The sequence below is a fragment of the Spea bombifrons genome, chromosome 2 (assembly GCF_027358695.1).
Source record: "Spea bombifrons isolate aSpeBom1 chromosome 2, aSpeBom1.2.pri, whole genome shotgun sequence".
Classification (NCBI taxonomy): Eukaryota; Metazoa; Chordata; class Amphibia; order Anura; family Pelobatidae; genus Spea; species Spea bombifrons.
The window spans coordinates 32,830,001-32,847,321 of NC_071088.1; the positions used below are offsets into that span (position 1 = coordinate 32,830,001).

General features: G+C 39.1%; 1 protein-coding gene across 1 annotated transcript; it reads right to left on the minus strand.

The window, feature by feature from the left end:
• Nucleotides 1–658: 658 nt before the first annotated feature.
• Nucleotides 659–16,299, minus strand: GPR143 (G protein-coupled receptor 143). The gene is made up of 9 exons (XM_053456854.1): nucleotides 16,025–16,299; nucleotides 13,898–14,007; nucleotides 12,945–13,039; nucleotides 9,806–9,898; nucleotides 7,081–7,190; nucleotides 6,814–6,922; nucleotides 4,615–4,732; nucleotides 3,269–3,521; nucleotides 659–1,076 (listed from the first exon to the last, which is right to left on the minus strand). Exons 1-9 carry the CDS (start codon nucleotides 16,278–16,280, stop codon nucleotides 976–978), a joined length of 1,245 nt encoding a protein of 414 aa, XP_053312829.1. The 5' UTR covers nucleotides 16,281–16,299; the 3' UTR covers nucleotides 659–975.
• Nucleotides 16,300–17,321: the final 1,022 nt, after the last annotated feature.

A 17,321-nucleotide genomic window follows, 5' to 3' on the forward strand; every position in this document is an offset into this window, starting at 1 on the left:
TTAAATAAATAACTCTGCTTCATAATTTTAAACGACTCCTGACACTGGCAGGACATGCATTGTATATTCCATGATTAAAAAATGAAAGTACTTCCATCTGCATATAGTGCATTATTTTAATATAACAGGAACATCTATTATAAGTTTCCATTGATACTGCATTCTCTTCAGTTTATGAGTGACATGTTTTTGCTATGGTAGTTTTAAGAATGGTGAGTGGATAAAAAAAATTAAAAAAAAGTTAAAAAGATCACACAGCCTAACTGCCACAAATGCAATCCTTGGGTATTTTGCAGCTAAAGGCTGCTTCATTAGAATTGTAAAATTTATTTTATCATTTTAGCAAACTAAAATATTTTTTTCAAATTACAGTATAGTGAAGTACAATAGAACAAATACTGTTAGATCTGGTGGTACAGGATCACCAAGTTCTCAGGAAAGGCACTTTGCAGAATACAAGATTTTTCCCTATTATAATACAGATTAAGTATGTTTTATGAAGTTGAGCCTACCTCCAAAATATACCTCTTGCATTGTAATGGTCCTTTTGTTTCAATCAATCCTCTGCTCTTCTTTCCTCTCCCGTTGTCCCTATTTTTTAGGTGTTGCCACTTGTTGATGTATGTAAAATATATTCATTGATTTGATTGTATTAGCTCAAAAAAGGCTTCCTATTCTGAACAGCTTAACTAGCTACATCAGTATGTTATAAAGTGCCTTTGTAAAACTCAGCTCCCCAAAAATCTAAAGTGTCCCTCTTTGGTCTCCTGAAATTTGGAAGATAAGCAAAATTCATACTACAGAATAGGTGTCCGTTTGTATGTAGACAATACCACTTCCATAGTGTAAAATGTATCAGGCGAATTTCCACATATGTCTGGAATAAGAAAACGTCTTATAGACTCTGGATTGTGAAGCACCAGTCATATTATATGTCCATTGACGGGTCTGTTTTGTAGTTTATTTTCTGTACTTTTAGTTTTCAAAGTTGTCGCCGGATTCATCATCAGCCTCAATGTCATCTAATTCTGGCAGTTCATTGGAAATGTGGATTTCAATAGTGCTAGCTTCAGAACCTAACAAAAGAAAAGAGAATGGTTTCATCTTCTAGTTCTTTACCTGACGTATCGTGTTCCATAGCTTTTCAGAATCACATAGAAACACAGAATTGGACGGCAGATAAGAACCATTGCGCCTATCTAGTCTGCCTATTTTTCCTGATTCTTAATCGGTTATTGATCTTGTCTTCGATTCAGGATAGCTTTATGCCTATCCAATGCATGTTTACATTCTCTCACTCTATTAGTGAAACATGTGCCACGTTATATGTGATGATCAAAACTTACTGGAAAATAATCCTTCTACCTGCTGTAAGGACTCTGTAAAGAAGTCACTGTCTTCTCTTCAGCAAAAGATTTAAATGGGGCTTTGCATGCATGCTGGCCTCACAATGTAGGACCTGTAATGAATGATGGTCATAGACTGACCTTGACTACGATGGGGGTACATTTAGCAGGCATCCAATTTACTAGTACTAGTTCACTAAGCAAGACATACATACAGAGGGTCATTCATTGAATGTATAGAAGCAGCAGGTACAGTAGATAGATGCATGTCATTTTTATAAATTACAAAAACATTTACAATTTTACAAAACATTTTTAATCATATATTATAGTATAGCATATATATATATATATATATATATATATATATATATATATACTATTTGTAAACAGTGGCATAGGAGTGATGAGCTTCCAGTTTGAAGTACCGTGAAAAAAGGTGTCAAGACCTGTGGTTATTATATTATATTTGATAAATGATAATGGTCAGTGTGAGAATGTTCCTCTGTAACTCAACACTTGCTTCCAAGTAGAATTTCAGAGGACAAGTGATGAAGATTTGTATGTTCCCAACTGCGCCTATTAAAGACTAGGTTGCTTAAAGTGAGGAATAATCCAGAACATTTCATTTTCCAACTGTACCACTATTATGTGATGTTGGAAGAAACACCCAGAGGGAATTACTCTTGTATTGCACATCGGGAGAACCCTGAGCAGTCAAATAAAGTATTCACCTGAAGATTTATGGGCCAAAACTCATTTAAGATGACTTGACTGCGCCTGGTTGAGCATGTCTTAACATTTGTTGGCATATACTCAACAGGTAATCACACACATACAAAAAATACAATAAAATGTGTTTAAAGTTTTATTTTTTATTTTATTACGATTGCTAATTCACATTTATGTGAAAGAAATGATGGCACTTCAAAAACAGAAGGTTCTCATCTTTTTTTTGCTGTTGTTTCAACTGGCTTGACTCTTTTCCTTCTTACATAATTTCATCTTCTTGCTCTAAACAATATTTTTATAAAACGATATAATCTTTACACGTTCCCATTTTTAGTCAGTATGCAGAAAGTAGCCGAAGCACCTTTTGTATGTTTAAAAAAAAAAGAAATTTCATGGTGGTGTACACAAAGCATATCAGGAGTTTATGAGAACAGGATTTTTTATCATGCAAATGTGCCAATTTTATATCAGTCAATCACTAGATGACAATACAGTAACTCTTTCATAACCTTTATAGCCTTTAGTGGAACTAAAATAAAAAAAATGGATGAGAAGCCCGTTTTATTCAGCAGTTCTACTTCAGTTTCAGATTGTATTTGGACTGGCTCCATACCTGGAAACTTCCCAGGGTGGGCCATCCAGAGCTCTCCCTCTTATGGGAGAAGTAGCATCACATTGAGGTAGGAAAGTGACCCGGAGACCTGAGGTCAAACCCAGGTATGGCTATCTCATTTAGAAGGGTTTTGGCAGCCATTTTGTTCCATGTGCAACACATAAAAAGCTGGAGCTATTGGTGGTTAGTAATGAATTTTGAAGGTTTGAAGGCTGCGTTTTATTAATTTGATAAAAAAAACCCATATATTTTCCGGCCATGCCCTTTAGTTGCGAAATTTTGATTAAACCTAGTTGGATAACTAATATTTTTTAACTTGAATTCAAAAACAGACCTCACTGACTGTATAGAAGTTGTTGCATTCGGTTTGACAGCGTTTACCATCACACCTATTATTTGTTATTCTCATGTTCATCAAAGTAACATTGAAAATGTAAATACTGGCTATATAAACCATTTCAACACAGAGATGGGAGGTTGGAATGGGTAGGTATGAATACCAAAATATGATGTGATTACTACCAGCCTTGGTAAATTGGGGAGTTATTGTTTAGTCTCCCATATATACTCCCATTACCTTCAGAGAGCATGCTCAGGGCTTCGTCTGTTTGCTGGCTATTTTCCATTGCAGTACTCTTGGGGTTCTGGATATAGCCAGGATAGTTCAAGAAAGAATTAAGTGCACCATCCTGTGCTGATTCAGTAGCAACAGACGTGGATACTGGCTCCCACATAATTTCTTTCTGGCGAAACTTTAAGTCCACATCACATCCTGTCCATCCATAGAAAGCTAGTGTGAAAAGGAAGCCCTGCATTGGGTTCAGTATTGCCTAAAACCGAAAAGTTGAGATGAACAATTATTACAGAGGGGTTTAATGCAGAACTGCAGAATATCTCATATTGTAGAACAGAGTTTCTAGATGTCATTCATCCAGTACTCAAAATATAGTTGTTACTCAAGTGCGTGTTTTCTGGATCTCCAGGTATGGCTCATATCCCTCAAAAGTAGACCTTTGCTACTAATGAATATAGTGTTTTCATTATGCATTAGGTAGATAAACTGTGGCAGGTTCCTCCAGTAAAAAAGGGATATGCTGGCCTTGAATGATTCATAGTTGAATGATTCACTGCCATTTTTTGGACCAAATTCATTTTATGGTCATACTACACCCTAGTTTGGACTTTTCCAACCAGTGTTGCAGAGCTGGAACGTGTCCTAAATTGATAATTGTGCTCATAGGTGGCAACACAGAGTGCCCGCATTAATAGTACCTACAGTATTAAAAGGCTGCTATGTATATAAGGAAGAATGTTGGAATGATGGACACTCCAGCCACTCCACACTTTCATGTATATGATTGCTAAGTGAATTTCTGAATAGCCCTTTTTATTTCCCATGCAAGTGCATAGAGGGATTCACAAGGAACCCCTCTTATACATTACTCTCTTTTTCTACCACATAGCTATTTGTTCTGCATAACAATCCACATGTACTGAATATGCAGGATAGTTCTAGCAAGTTCTAGCTCTGGGTTTCAAAAGGGTTCTACGTGTCTAACAAGACACATGCGCATGCCTAAAAAGTGCGTCCACTGATTTTAGTAGGAACTATTTTCTGCAAGTGACTGGCTCTTCAGGCAGCAGAAGGTGGACAGCAGAGCATTTATAGCAAGCTAGTATTTTTGTATGTTTTTTTAGGTAAAAGAATGTATATTGAGTAATTTAATATGCTGTTTTTTTGGTGGGGCACTTAACTGATCAAATTATGACCTCCTGTTTGATACTAAATATTATTTTACATTGCATAAACTTGCGAGTCGGTCTATTCTTAATGATATGCTGTTGCCTGCATATGGTCTAAAGAGGACGAGTAGAGACCAAAAAATGAGTTCTATTTCATAGTTAAAGTCATGCCTGGCTTACCATTATGAACCATGTGATGAGTGCTGCATTCTTGACATTTTTCAGCAGTTCCCCATTGATGTTTGGCTGCAGTTCCAGATAGAACAAAAGGCTCTCATTGATTATATTGGACATCCAACTGATAAGGAGATAAAAACAAGGCATACGATTCTTTTCTGATGCCAACAACATTAAGAGCAGACTGTTTTTTTTTTATTACTATTTCTTTTATTTTCAGTTCTATTTTTTTGTCTTTTTAGAATAGATGAGCCATTGTATTATTACTGAAATGCTAGAGTGCACTCTGCTATTGTGACATCTTATCATTCACCCATCACTGACTTTGTGGAATGTGTAGTTATTGTAATAAATGAATTGGATTTTTTTGTTCCTGGCAACAAACAGGTTTGATTTTTTTTTTTTTTTAGCAAAGTAAGGTATGTTTTTGCAGATATTTTTGCTACAGTTAAGTACATTAGAAGAATTGTAGGCTCGGTTGAACAAAGCCCTCCTCACCCTTTGTTTCTGGATTGTTATGTACTACTTGTTATGCTCTGCTCACCCATTGTACAGTGCCGCAGAACATTGTTGGTTGTATAAATCAATAAATAATAGTTATAAGAACGGTTGGGAGCATGGCAGCTGCAATTTAGTATTGATAAATGTAAAATAATGCACTTGGGATGCAAAAATCCAAAAGGCATCGGGGGTACTATGCTGTCAGCAACACAACGTAAGGGGACTTAGGAGTGGTTATTTCTGATTACTTAAAGGTAAACAGACAATGTAATATAGTGTTGGAAAAGCCAAGCAGGATGCTGGGTGGTATAGCGAGAGGAATTAGTAGAAGAGAAAGGGAGGTGATGTTCCTACTTTAGAAAGTCAGACCTAACCTAGAGTATTGTGTTCAGTCCTGGAGACCCCATGTCCAGAAAGATATTGACATTCTAAGCAAAGTTTGGAGAAGGGCTAGTAAAATGGTTAATATTGTGTAGGAAAAAAATTATAAGGGAAGTCTCAATATGTATTGCTTGGAGAAGAGAGAAAGGGGATGTGATAGAAACATTTATTGAAATGGGGAGAAATGTTAGAACAAGAGGACTGAATCTAGATCTAGGGAGTCAAAGGCTTAGGTTTAGGCTGCTTGAACCAATCAACGATAATCAGCAACTTAACAATAGGGGAGAATATACTTAATTAAGTTAAAATGCCTGCTATCATGTCATACATACAGGGCCACGGGGATCCGCTTTATTGCAGATGGCAAAAATGCATCATATTTCATACAAGTTATATATAAAATACAAGACTTGTTATATTACTTAAACCATTATTTATACTGCACTTTCAATTAAGTCATGTGCTGTCTGATAGAAAATAATGTGTTTTGCTCTAAATAACACACTTAAGTCCATCTTTACTACAGGGTAAAAGCTCTGGCCCTAAGCATCTTAAAGGGCCAAATCGCAGCTGCCCATTTCTCCACTGTCTTTTCAATGACCTGGCCCCAGGGCAGTCCTCACATTGGGCAAGCAGGGCTCCTACTCTTCCATACACTTGTTGTCTCTGTAGCTCAGAGGTGGAGTGCTAGAATATGATACCATATATCTGAGCTCGGCTTTGCTTAAACATGGAGCGGCAACGAGCAGAGAGAGAGCTATAAGCAGCAGAATCTGGGGTGGGAGCCCCTTTTGCCTGTGCTTAAGGGCAACCCTTCCTTGTGTACAGTATCAAGGGTCTGATAAGAGATAGAGAAGCTGCAACAAAAGTTAGGTCAAACTTAGGAGAAGACGTGTCCACGGGCAGTTCCTGTCTGGAGCGTGAGCATGGAGTGCTACCTGTTATAAGGTGTGTGTCTATCTCATAGGAACTCTTGCTTTGAAGGATGTTTCTTTTGTGTGTGCAAACGCAGATGAGATGAGTCAGTGAGTGAGTGTAGTATACTTCAACCTAGAGACAGCCCTGAACATACTGAGTAACATTTATAACTGTGTACTATGCCGATTGCTAGAAGTAAAATCCCAATGCATGTTATTCACTTCAACATCTTACCACCATACATATAACAATGCATAATATATCTAAGAACATCTCATTCTTGTACATTAATATACCTACCTAACTAATACCGTATGTCTCTAATATAATTTCTAAGCAAGCATATTCTTTTTACATTGAATTCAGTTGTATTCTTAAAATAAAACAAAAAGAAATATTTACCAAATTACAAACACCAACATGATCTTGAAAAAACGGATCTGAATTTCAGTCCCAAGTCGTCTTTCATTTTCTGTGTAGATTCCTTGTCTTCCCTTTAGTAGAGTAGCAACTGAGAATTCACCAAAGCACAATATTCATTATATATATATATATATATATATATATATTATCATATTATTGGCCTATATACGTACATGTTCGTTAGGAAGCCAATTAAAAACAATGTGACATACACTATACATTGGTCCGTTGACACACTGCTCTCACCTGCTGATACTGTCCTTCTAAATAAGATTGGATTGACTATCATGACAAGTAGAAGAGGAGCATATGTTGTGACATAATGGGGAATTGCATGTTCCAATCCATCCTCGCAGCTGCAATAATAGAACCACACATTTTTATTTCCATATTTACATTTCTAGTTTACATGTCACAATATCAACCTCCTCCAAGTATACAGTAAAGGTTAATGATTTGTAGTAATCTGATAGCACTAATAAATGTTTACATAATTAATGCCAACAGCAAATGCTGGTACAGAGTACTCCAACGTGTTTTGTCATAAAAATATTAAGATAGTATACCCATATTACTGCGTAGTTATAAAATGATACTATCCCTTACTCAATCCACCACTTTGATTCTCTTTCGTTTTGGGTCTTTTCTGATACTTTTCTCATCTGTTTCTTAGCTGTCTACTTTAGTAGCAGGAGTCGAGGGGTCAATAATCGTAAAGTGATTAAAATGTATGGTATTGTAAAAGTATATGATCCTGTAATTCCCCTTTTCTTTTCAGTACCCATATGCTGATGTCTTATTTTTCGAAAATATAACAACCATTACAATAAAAAACTTTAATGCTGTCCCCATTCCCTCAAGATTGTGAGCATGCCAGCAGGGCCCTCTCCACCTAATGAATCAGTCTGTCAATTATAGTCTTATCGTACCCTTATACTGTATGTATTGTAAGAAGCGCTGTGTAAATTGTTGGCGCTATATAAAGAAAGATAATAATAATAATAATCTTGCGCAATATTTTCCTCAAATTATGGGTACTCAAGTGGCCAAAAGTTACTTGAAAGTTGAGTGGACGCTGCTTAGAATGTTTTCAGCGGAATTCACCAGAGTGTAAGGCAACCAGTGGCTGTTTCATTTGCAGGAATGGTCGAACTCTTCGTGTTCGTCTTCGTCGGGGTATTCTACGTATTCCACGAATATTCGCCCGTTCCTGTGTTCCGTTCGGGTGAATATTCGTGTAGATTCTTCGTATTCGTTTTTTTCTTAATTTTTTGGCGTTTTTTTTGTAGAAGGGGTTAATACGGGGTTAACGCGGTACGGACTACGCAGCAGCTTTGGCGCCAGGATGTTAAATGCCCGTACAAGCAAGTCTATTGGTTCCCCGCAGGGGCCTCGTCTGCCATCAATCAATGATGTACACCTGTACTTCATTGGTTAATGGCAGCCTACGGATTTCCGCTTCCGTTAACCCCTGCAATGCTGCGTAGATAAGGTAGGCTAGATGGTGAAGGGACCAGGGAGATTAGTAGACGAAGACGAAGATTCTTTGTGTTGTGTGTCTTCATGTACGTTTTGCCCCAATTACGAATGCACAAGTCTAGTTTTAAAGTGTCTCACTCATGCCCCAGACTCCCTGGCATAACTACCCCTTCTTCCTGTCCGTTCTAAACTATTTTGAACCAGCACAAGGAGACAGGAGTGTATTGGAGGTCACGTGACCCTGTGATGAAACCGAGGCTGTTCGATGTGAGAGGTAAGCGGGGAAGGTAGGAGGTTGGATGTGTGTATATGTGTGTGTGTGTATATATATATAAATACCGTATTGGCTCGAATATAGGCCGCACTTTTTTCCCCCACTTTAAGTTTTTAAAGTGGGGGTGCGGCCTATATTCGGGCTCTAGCGCCCGACGCCCGGGACATGCAGTCCCGGGCGCCGGGCAGGCAGCGGGGTTAAGATACAGATCCCCCGCAGCGGTGCAGGGGACCTGCATCCTTCTCCCCGATACGCTCAGACAGCCTCCCCTGCCAGCACTTCCCACGGGGGGGGGGTGCCGGCACGGGAGGTTATCTAAGCGTTTTACCTCTGCCCACCCCCGACTTACCGGAGCAGACTCCCGGGTGTCTTGCGGGGCCGGCGGGAGACATTTACGCAATACGCGCATGCAACTTCCGGTACCGGAAGTTGCATACGCGTATTGCGTAGATGTCCCTCGCCGGCCCCGCAAGACACCCGGGAGTCTGCTCCGGTAGGTCGAGGAGGGGGGGGCAGAGGAGGGCAGCGTATCGCGGGGAGGGAGGACAGCGGCAGCGTATCGCGGGGAGGGAGGACAGCGGCAGCGGATCGCGGGGAGGGAGGACAGCGGCAGCGGATCGCGGGGAGGGAGGACAGCGGCAGCGGATCGCGGTGAGGGAGGACAGCGGCAGCGGATCTCGGGGAGGGAGGACAGCGGCAGCGGATCTCGGGGAGGGAGGACAGCGGCAGCGTATCGCGGGGAGGGAGGACAGCGGCAGCGTATCTCGGGGGGGGGAGACAGAGTGGCAGCATGTTTTTTTTGGTGCTTTTTTAAAGAAAAAAAACTTTTTCTTTAAAAAAGCACCAAACTTTTAGGGTGCGGCCTATATACGGGGGCGGCCTATATCCGAGCCAATACGGTATATATATATATATATAAAGCATGGATGTGTAATTGTGTATGTGAGCACGGATGTGTAAGTGGGGTGAGATGGGGTATGTGTTAGCGAGTATGAGTAAGTATGTGTAATTTGTATGTTTACATACTGTATGTTGTATGTTGGAATGGGGGGCAAGGGGCAATGATGGCACAGACTAGCTGTTGAAGTTGGGGTGCCCACCAGGGCCCCATGCTTTCTACTTATGCCCCTGCCCAAACTGTTTGGTTGTTATTAATGTGGGTGCATTTGTAAATACATGAGGCAATGCCATATGAAGTGCACTGTACATAATACTTACTTGGATACAGAAGGGTAATAAAGCATAGCAACACCTTCAACACACAGTAGGATTGCCAGGCCCCAAGTCATCATGTGATACAACATAATTGTGCTGAAAAACAATGAAAAAAACCTGTCATACCTTCTTCCAAAGGACCAGATGGTAAAAAAAATTAAATGGCCTTAAATTGCTTAGCCCGCCACTAGCCCACCCACTAGTACCCCAATTCATTTTTCGTGGCTATATTGCTTACCAAGGAGCTGAATTAGTGGCGCTGCACTGCATTTTAACCCAAAAGAGACTCTCATGCAATTGAATGCCTTCTCATGTGCTTCGTAAACATGCACAGTATCACTCCTTTTGATGGTAATGGGGATGGTTTCAATTGGAGTGCTACAGAGCACGTACAGGAAGTATACTTAAGTATACTTCTTGCTTACACTTCCTGGTTTCAGTAGAGGCAGCCAGAAAAGGAGAATACTGAGACAGAAGTCTTATTTTCTAACTCCAGGAACTACAGAATGCACCGGCTAACTTGAATGCAGTAAAATTTAATGGACGCCACGATGCATTAAATAAATAAAAAAAATGGGGAGGGGGCATTTAAGGAGAACATTACTACTGCTACTAATATTAATACTGGGTCAAAGTGGGCCTCACGTCGCTAGTATATCCATACCAAGTGCTGTTGCTGAGATTGGCTTTGTTGGTTAGGAGCCTGTATTAGCCAGCAACCTGTGAATTCCTGTTTTTCAGGAAACATTCTAAATCACGATGTTCCAGCATAAATTATACTGCAAGACTGAGTCCGTGAACAATATTATAAATAGAACTAAGTCTTACATTCAGAAGTTGGTAACCTATGAGTAGATGTGCTCACATAACCAGCTTTATCGCTTCATGGATCTCAAAAGATCCAGGTCATCTGTAATAGATATAGCCTGTGTAATATTCTAATGAAATCAATATACAATCATAAGAAAAGCTATGACGAAGAGCCCAGAACTGTTACCCTGATGACCTTTTCAAACCTCAAAGCACTCGCTCTCATGTGAAATGCAGATGAGCTTTCATCCCGCCTGTGGCTATCCACAGAAACTAACAGCTGTCTTTGTATTACATGAATTAAGTGTAAATGGAAGCATGATACTAACAGCATGAATGAAATTATTTTTACAGAGAAACGCTGTACTCCGAGCCAACACCAAAACGGAAGCAATCATTTTGTAATTTATAATTGAGTACCAATGCACTCTAAGGGTTAACTGTGTATTTTGGGTTTTTTTCGCTATTTATTTCTAGCTAGGCCAAGTGCAAAAAAAAATCTCTTTCCTCCCCTGCTATTTTGTAAATAAATGTATGCAGAATTTAATCACACAGCCAGTGTTCCTCACAAAGGAGAACAGTCCAGAGTTACAAGTCCGGAAATAGACTGTGAAAAATACCACACCCTGTTGATCGTGCAGGAACAAAAAGTGTTTAATGCGAAAAACGGAAAAGATTTTCATAAGATGACATTATTTTTTTAACCCTTCACTCAGAATGCAACAGTAATGCACACAGAATAGGGAAGTAATGATGTGTTTTCCCTAATTTATCAAATACAAGAGAAACAAAATTACAATAATATCCAGAAGCTGTTTTCATTTGTAAGAACCATAATTAATAAGTTCATTTTTCCATCTCTTTGTTTCCTATTAACCCTTTTTTCACTTCTGCTTTCTTCTTTTACTCCGTCTTTCTTTCTTGTCTCGTTCTCTCTTTATTTTGTTTTATTTTCTGCTCTATCCCCTCCTTTTTTCTTCTCTCTCCCTCAGTATTTCTCCTTTCCTTTCTTTCATCTCAACCTCTTATTCCCTTTAACAACCTGCACCTTCTTTCTCTCCCTGGCTCTCTTTTTTCTCTCACTGCCCCCCCCCTCTTTTTTGTATGCCCTTTCTTCCCAATAACTCTTTCTTCCTTCCCTACTCCTTACTCCCCCCTTTCTGTTCCTCATTTTCTTCTATTTCCCTGTAGCTCACTCTTCCCCACTATTTACTTGTATGTTTTCTGTCTCTCTATGTCCCTTTTTCCTTCTTACTTCTTTGTTTTTTATGACATTGGGGCTGTAACATTCAGGTACACACTGACTGATCTCACACAAGGTATTATGACAGGGGCAGGCGTTAGCAGAGGGTTAGTGGCATTCAGCTTCAACACCCCTATGTAACCTATACACAACTATACTCAATTACCTCTAAGACTATAAACTTACACATACATACATATTCTCTTTCTATCGCTTTACACCCTTACACCATACACTAAATCACACATACATGCTAACACCATGAACTAACAAACTCAAAATGTACATGCTAACACACATGCGCAAGGTAACACCATAGATTAAAACTCACACTCTAACACTGTGCAGGGGCAGGTCAGAGGAGAGGGATGCTAGAGGGAGTGGGTAAGAGCATAAAAGAGATTTAGCACATTATATAAGAGCAATTATAGGACAAATTTTATTTGTAATTCCACATGAATTGCTTTTCAGTCACTGTGCAGCAAGGTGCCAGGCTTGCATTTCACAAACGGTGGTAGGTGGTGTATCAATATACAAAGTAGGTCTCACATCAGGTTAAGAGGGAACTGGGGGGGCAAGTTGAGGCTGTGTGGAGCAGAGGTACAGCATGAAGCATGTGTACTCTGATCAGGCCCCATCCAGCATGACCTACAATTCCTATGTTGACAAGGGTATTATATATTATATAAATAAATATATAAAATAACATACCCTCAGCAAGCGCTACCAAGAGAGAACACAGCTAGAAAATATCATTGTTACCAGACAGATCACGATCAGGTGGGGCCCTGGGCAGTACTGTCACAGGAGGCAATTTCCAGTGTCTGGTGTTAATCTGCCTAAGATTCAAATGGCCGATATGCCCATCATTTAAATTAAGTACCAAAAAATAAATCTAGTAATATCAAATAAATAGCTGAAACAGGACTCCTGGGCCCCCCTATTAACCAAGGGACGTTAACAAATACCCATCCTCTTCCCTCAGCCATGTGCTTTGGTATAAGCATTGTGGGTATCGGTTCCAACTATTATTGGCTTCACCCTCCTCCTCTGCCCAGGGAGACATTCCTTTTATATGTACTGAGATACCTTAATCCTGCTGATCTTCGAACCACCAGGTAAGCATCGACCGCGTAACAAAACAACCACCAGTAGCTAGCACTGTAAAAGAGCTGAATCCACATCTGCAGAGACAAACCACACAATAGTTAGAAGAGCAGTTTATAGAGCAATGGATCTGGATTCCAAGAAGGAAAGGGTCTTTCTTTCATTTTTAGTTTACTTTTTTCCACATTTAGTTTCAAATTATTCATAATATGCAGGCCCCAGACTGGCCATCTGGCACACCGGGCAAATGCCCAGTGGGTGGATGGCCAACAATGCCCCAATACCAGCACAATTTTAATTTGCACTGGTTATTAGGGTTTGAGTGCACATTATTTCCTTGCAGCCCCAACAATGAAGAATGCATATTCACGTATTTGTAAGTATTTTAATATGCATTATTTAGCCCAAAGGAAAAACTATAAGTCAATGAGACTGCTTTATGCCTATGCGTAAATAAAGTCTCCTTAGAACAAGTGGAACTCTTGTGCAAGCATTTTTAATTTAAAAAGGGATACTCCACTATTCAATGCATTAAAGTACATTTGGTTGTTGGAGTGCTCCTTAACTACAAAGTCCATTTCTCTACAAGCTCTAATTCTTAAGCTTCATCGCTACAAACAAGAGCAAATAGGTAATATTCCAAGAGAAAAAGAACTATTTTCTCCTTATCTTCCTCTCACCAAATGAAGAAACATTCTGGCCACTTAATCTCATGTATTGCGACTTTTGTCACATGGATCCTAGGTTAACTTTGCAATGCATGATCTTAAAGTGGGAGCTGTATGAAAAGGTTGTGTGGAAAGGGAACACCAGCCATTGTATGCAGCTGGGTAGTCCTTTTGCAGATGTAAAGGGAGTACGTTCTTTTATGGTAACAAAGAATACTAATAATCACATTGGGACTGATAAAACATTCAGAAAGGTGTCATACTTACCCCACTTCCCACACAAAAGGCAGCGGGCCACAGATCTGTTGTGTTTGATAGCGACATGTTCCCAATAAAAGCTGGAGACGATATCCATATTGTTGATCTAAGGATAAGGCCTGTACAGAGTATTTAAAAAAATCACTTTTTAAACGTTTTTGTTTAAAATTGTTTTTAAATTAATCTTAAAGGTATTTTATTTTGCATAAATCAAAAAACCTACAGCAAAAAACCTCTTCTCTACTTTTTATTTAACTTGTGGGGTTATAGGCTTTGCAGGGGATACTTAGAATTCATAACACAAAATATGAATACATTTTGAAATGGTTCAACACTATCCTTAGTAGATATATTAGTAATGCAGTGACTTGGTGTTTGAAAGCATGATCTAGAGCGTGACAACATGCAGCTGTCTCCAATTAAAGGCAATGTGGGGGGGGGGCTATGATTAATGGTGCCAAGGGGCAGTATATAGGAACCCTCACTGTTACTAAAACACATATCATACTCTGAAACACCATACAGTATACAAAAAAGAAACAATTACTATCACACTCATGCTAACATCATATAGCAGCACACATATATTGAAGAAGCATACACTTACAAATTGGTGTTAACACTTTATACTCACACACATAATAATATCAACACTAACACATGCCATACAGTAACACACAAGTAAACACCAGTTACACAATATATGCCGGTATCCTTCTTGAATTTTAATTATGTTCTTTGTTATACATTAAAAATCCATACATATGCAAATGTATACAGTGGTCTGAAACATAAAATCGATTGTGAACAGCTTCAACATGTCAGACTGGCACCTACAGCTTGGGTTGCAATACCAACCAAAATACCCAGTTGTATAGCTTCCCCAAAATCCCACAGGCTCACAGAGAACTAACAATGTCATGACAGCTCAGTTAATGGTTGGACATACTGGGTTTAAGATGGTTAAAATGAGGGAGCCTGCAGAAAAGCTGAGCATTCCAACTCCCTGATATCACCATGCATTATCAAGGACCAACCCAAGTGAACTTCCCCTGCTGTGCTGAAGAAGGTCTGAGTTGGCCCTCTATAAAAGATAGGTAATATGGCAGATTTGAGAAAGCTCTCCTCACTGAAGTAGCTACACATTATAAAAATCCTGCTCAGCCCTTCCTGCACGAGAAGTTTACTGGGATTAGCCCTTCATACTGCATACCCCCAAATTAAAAGTGTTGAAATTGCAACACTTTTTTGGGGAGGGGAAGTAGGTGAGAGGACGCTGGTGGGGCTGCCTGTCTACCTAACCTGAAGAGCCACCATGTGTCACTCAGCTTTAGAGTGTCACAAGATGGCCACATGGGGTCTTTGATGGAGGTTCTGCACTCCAAAAGCTCTTACCTCCATTGATTGTACAGCTCCTTAGACGAGTAAGGGAAGATCAGAGGATCTCCCCAACTAGGCTACTGGGCAGGACAGTAAGACAATAACAAAATATCGGGACCTTTTCACAGCAAACAGGACTGTTGAGAAGTATGATTACGTATAGTGATTTCAGGGAGGTAAAATGCTCAACTGTTCTGCAAACCCCATCTTAAATCGTTACTCCCAAATTTCACTTTGTATTACTATGATCTAAAACAGTTCAATATATAATACCTTGAGAGCAATTAGCACAAAACAGCTTGCAAAAATAACTTACAAAACTGAAATTTCATTCATTTATGTTACATTTGCCATTTCTTTTTGGTTCATTCATTTTTCAGTTCATAGTCTTATATTGCAACATGAATAACTGTCTTTTTCAAATGTATTAAAGAATATCAATATATATATAAAAAAATTAAAGAATGAATGACTTATATTTAACATTTAACATAATAAAAGTACACTTTTTATTCATCTCTAGAATGAGTTTCATCTGCTGACTTTATTTATTTTATAGTTATTTTTCAGTTTTTGGTCATGTATTTGAAGTAAACACTTTATTTAGCTGTTTTAACAATTTGGTAAAGGGGAATATTCACAATTTATTTAACTGAAACATGAATGGCTGTTGGAAACTTCAAACTTTCTACAAACATTTCAAGAGAAAATGTTTACGTTTACAATCATAGATGAGTATGAATAGGATGTCCTTACCTAAGCAGCCCAACTGGTCACAGATAATGACTAGGAGAAGGATCTTGGATGAGGACGGTTTAGGTAGAGCAGATCTTCCAAGTTTCTTATAACCTTGTTTTGTTTTAGGAAGAAGCTGGAAGATAGTGAGAATTATGCTTACCAATCCACTACCAATGCAAAGAGAGCCAAAGACCTCGGCTTGGTAATCAAGGACTAGTTGCGTGGCTAGGTCCCTATTGGGGCAGCAAAAGGTCTCCAGTCGTGGAGAAGCCATAACTTAGTTGGGAAACAGGTCAAGCACACACAAAGTACGAGCAGATAAGAAAAATCGAAGCGGACACACTCTTAGTTTTATGCTTCATTCCTTAGTTCTGTTGATCACGAGTTTACTCTGATCATGTGCCCTAAAATCCCCACAGCTATGTCTCTGCCTTGCCTCTTTCTATGAAGTTTTTATAGAGCTCTGCTAGTATGGTGTGTAGCTGTCATACCACCAACAGTGACCCGCTTGTTAGAAAGGAAACACAATTTGACATCAAGTTAACGAGGGGCAGAATGCATTTGAATGGTTAGGCACGTCTCTAAGGAGATTTTGAAGGGTGTTTTTTGTTTCAGTTTGTACTGATTTCCCTGTAAGTTGCACATGCAGACATTCCCACTTTTAGAAAAGTTTAGAAAATGTATCACTCCTCTGAACAGGACACTATTCACTTCTATACGTTTCTACACTGATATATTGCAATAAAGAGTGAAGAAGATCAATGTAGCAAAAATACCTAAAAAGATGCTATAGATTCTGTAAGCTTTCATTTACTCCTTTGGTGAGTACATATGGAGTGTATACCACTTGAGAATATGGATGTATTAACCCCTTAATGACAAAGCCCGTACATGTACAGGCTCAAAATGCATTGTTTTCAATGGGTTTAGGGACCGCCCATTGTCCTTAAGGGGTTAAAAAAAATGAATCTGTATTTTGTGTAAAGAAAGTGTCCCGCACAAAACTTGACTAGGGAGAAACATTAAAATAAAATAAAACAATAAATAAATAAAAAAAAGGTATGTCATTGATTGCATGGTCAGATATACTTTTTAGGAGCCCTCATGCACACAGCCTACTGATGGCACTGCATACTATATAAAAGCAATGTCGATATGATTATCGGGCAGCGCAATGGTATGACATGTATGGCACATAAGCAACATGGTTAGAACATGTTTAAAAATGGATGGGGTAGAGGAAGGAATAGTTGCTTTATACATTTGTCACCAATAGAACCTAGGTGCACATCCAGCTTGACTTGTGATCCATGCC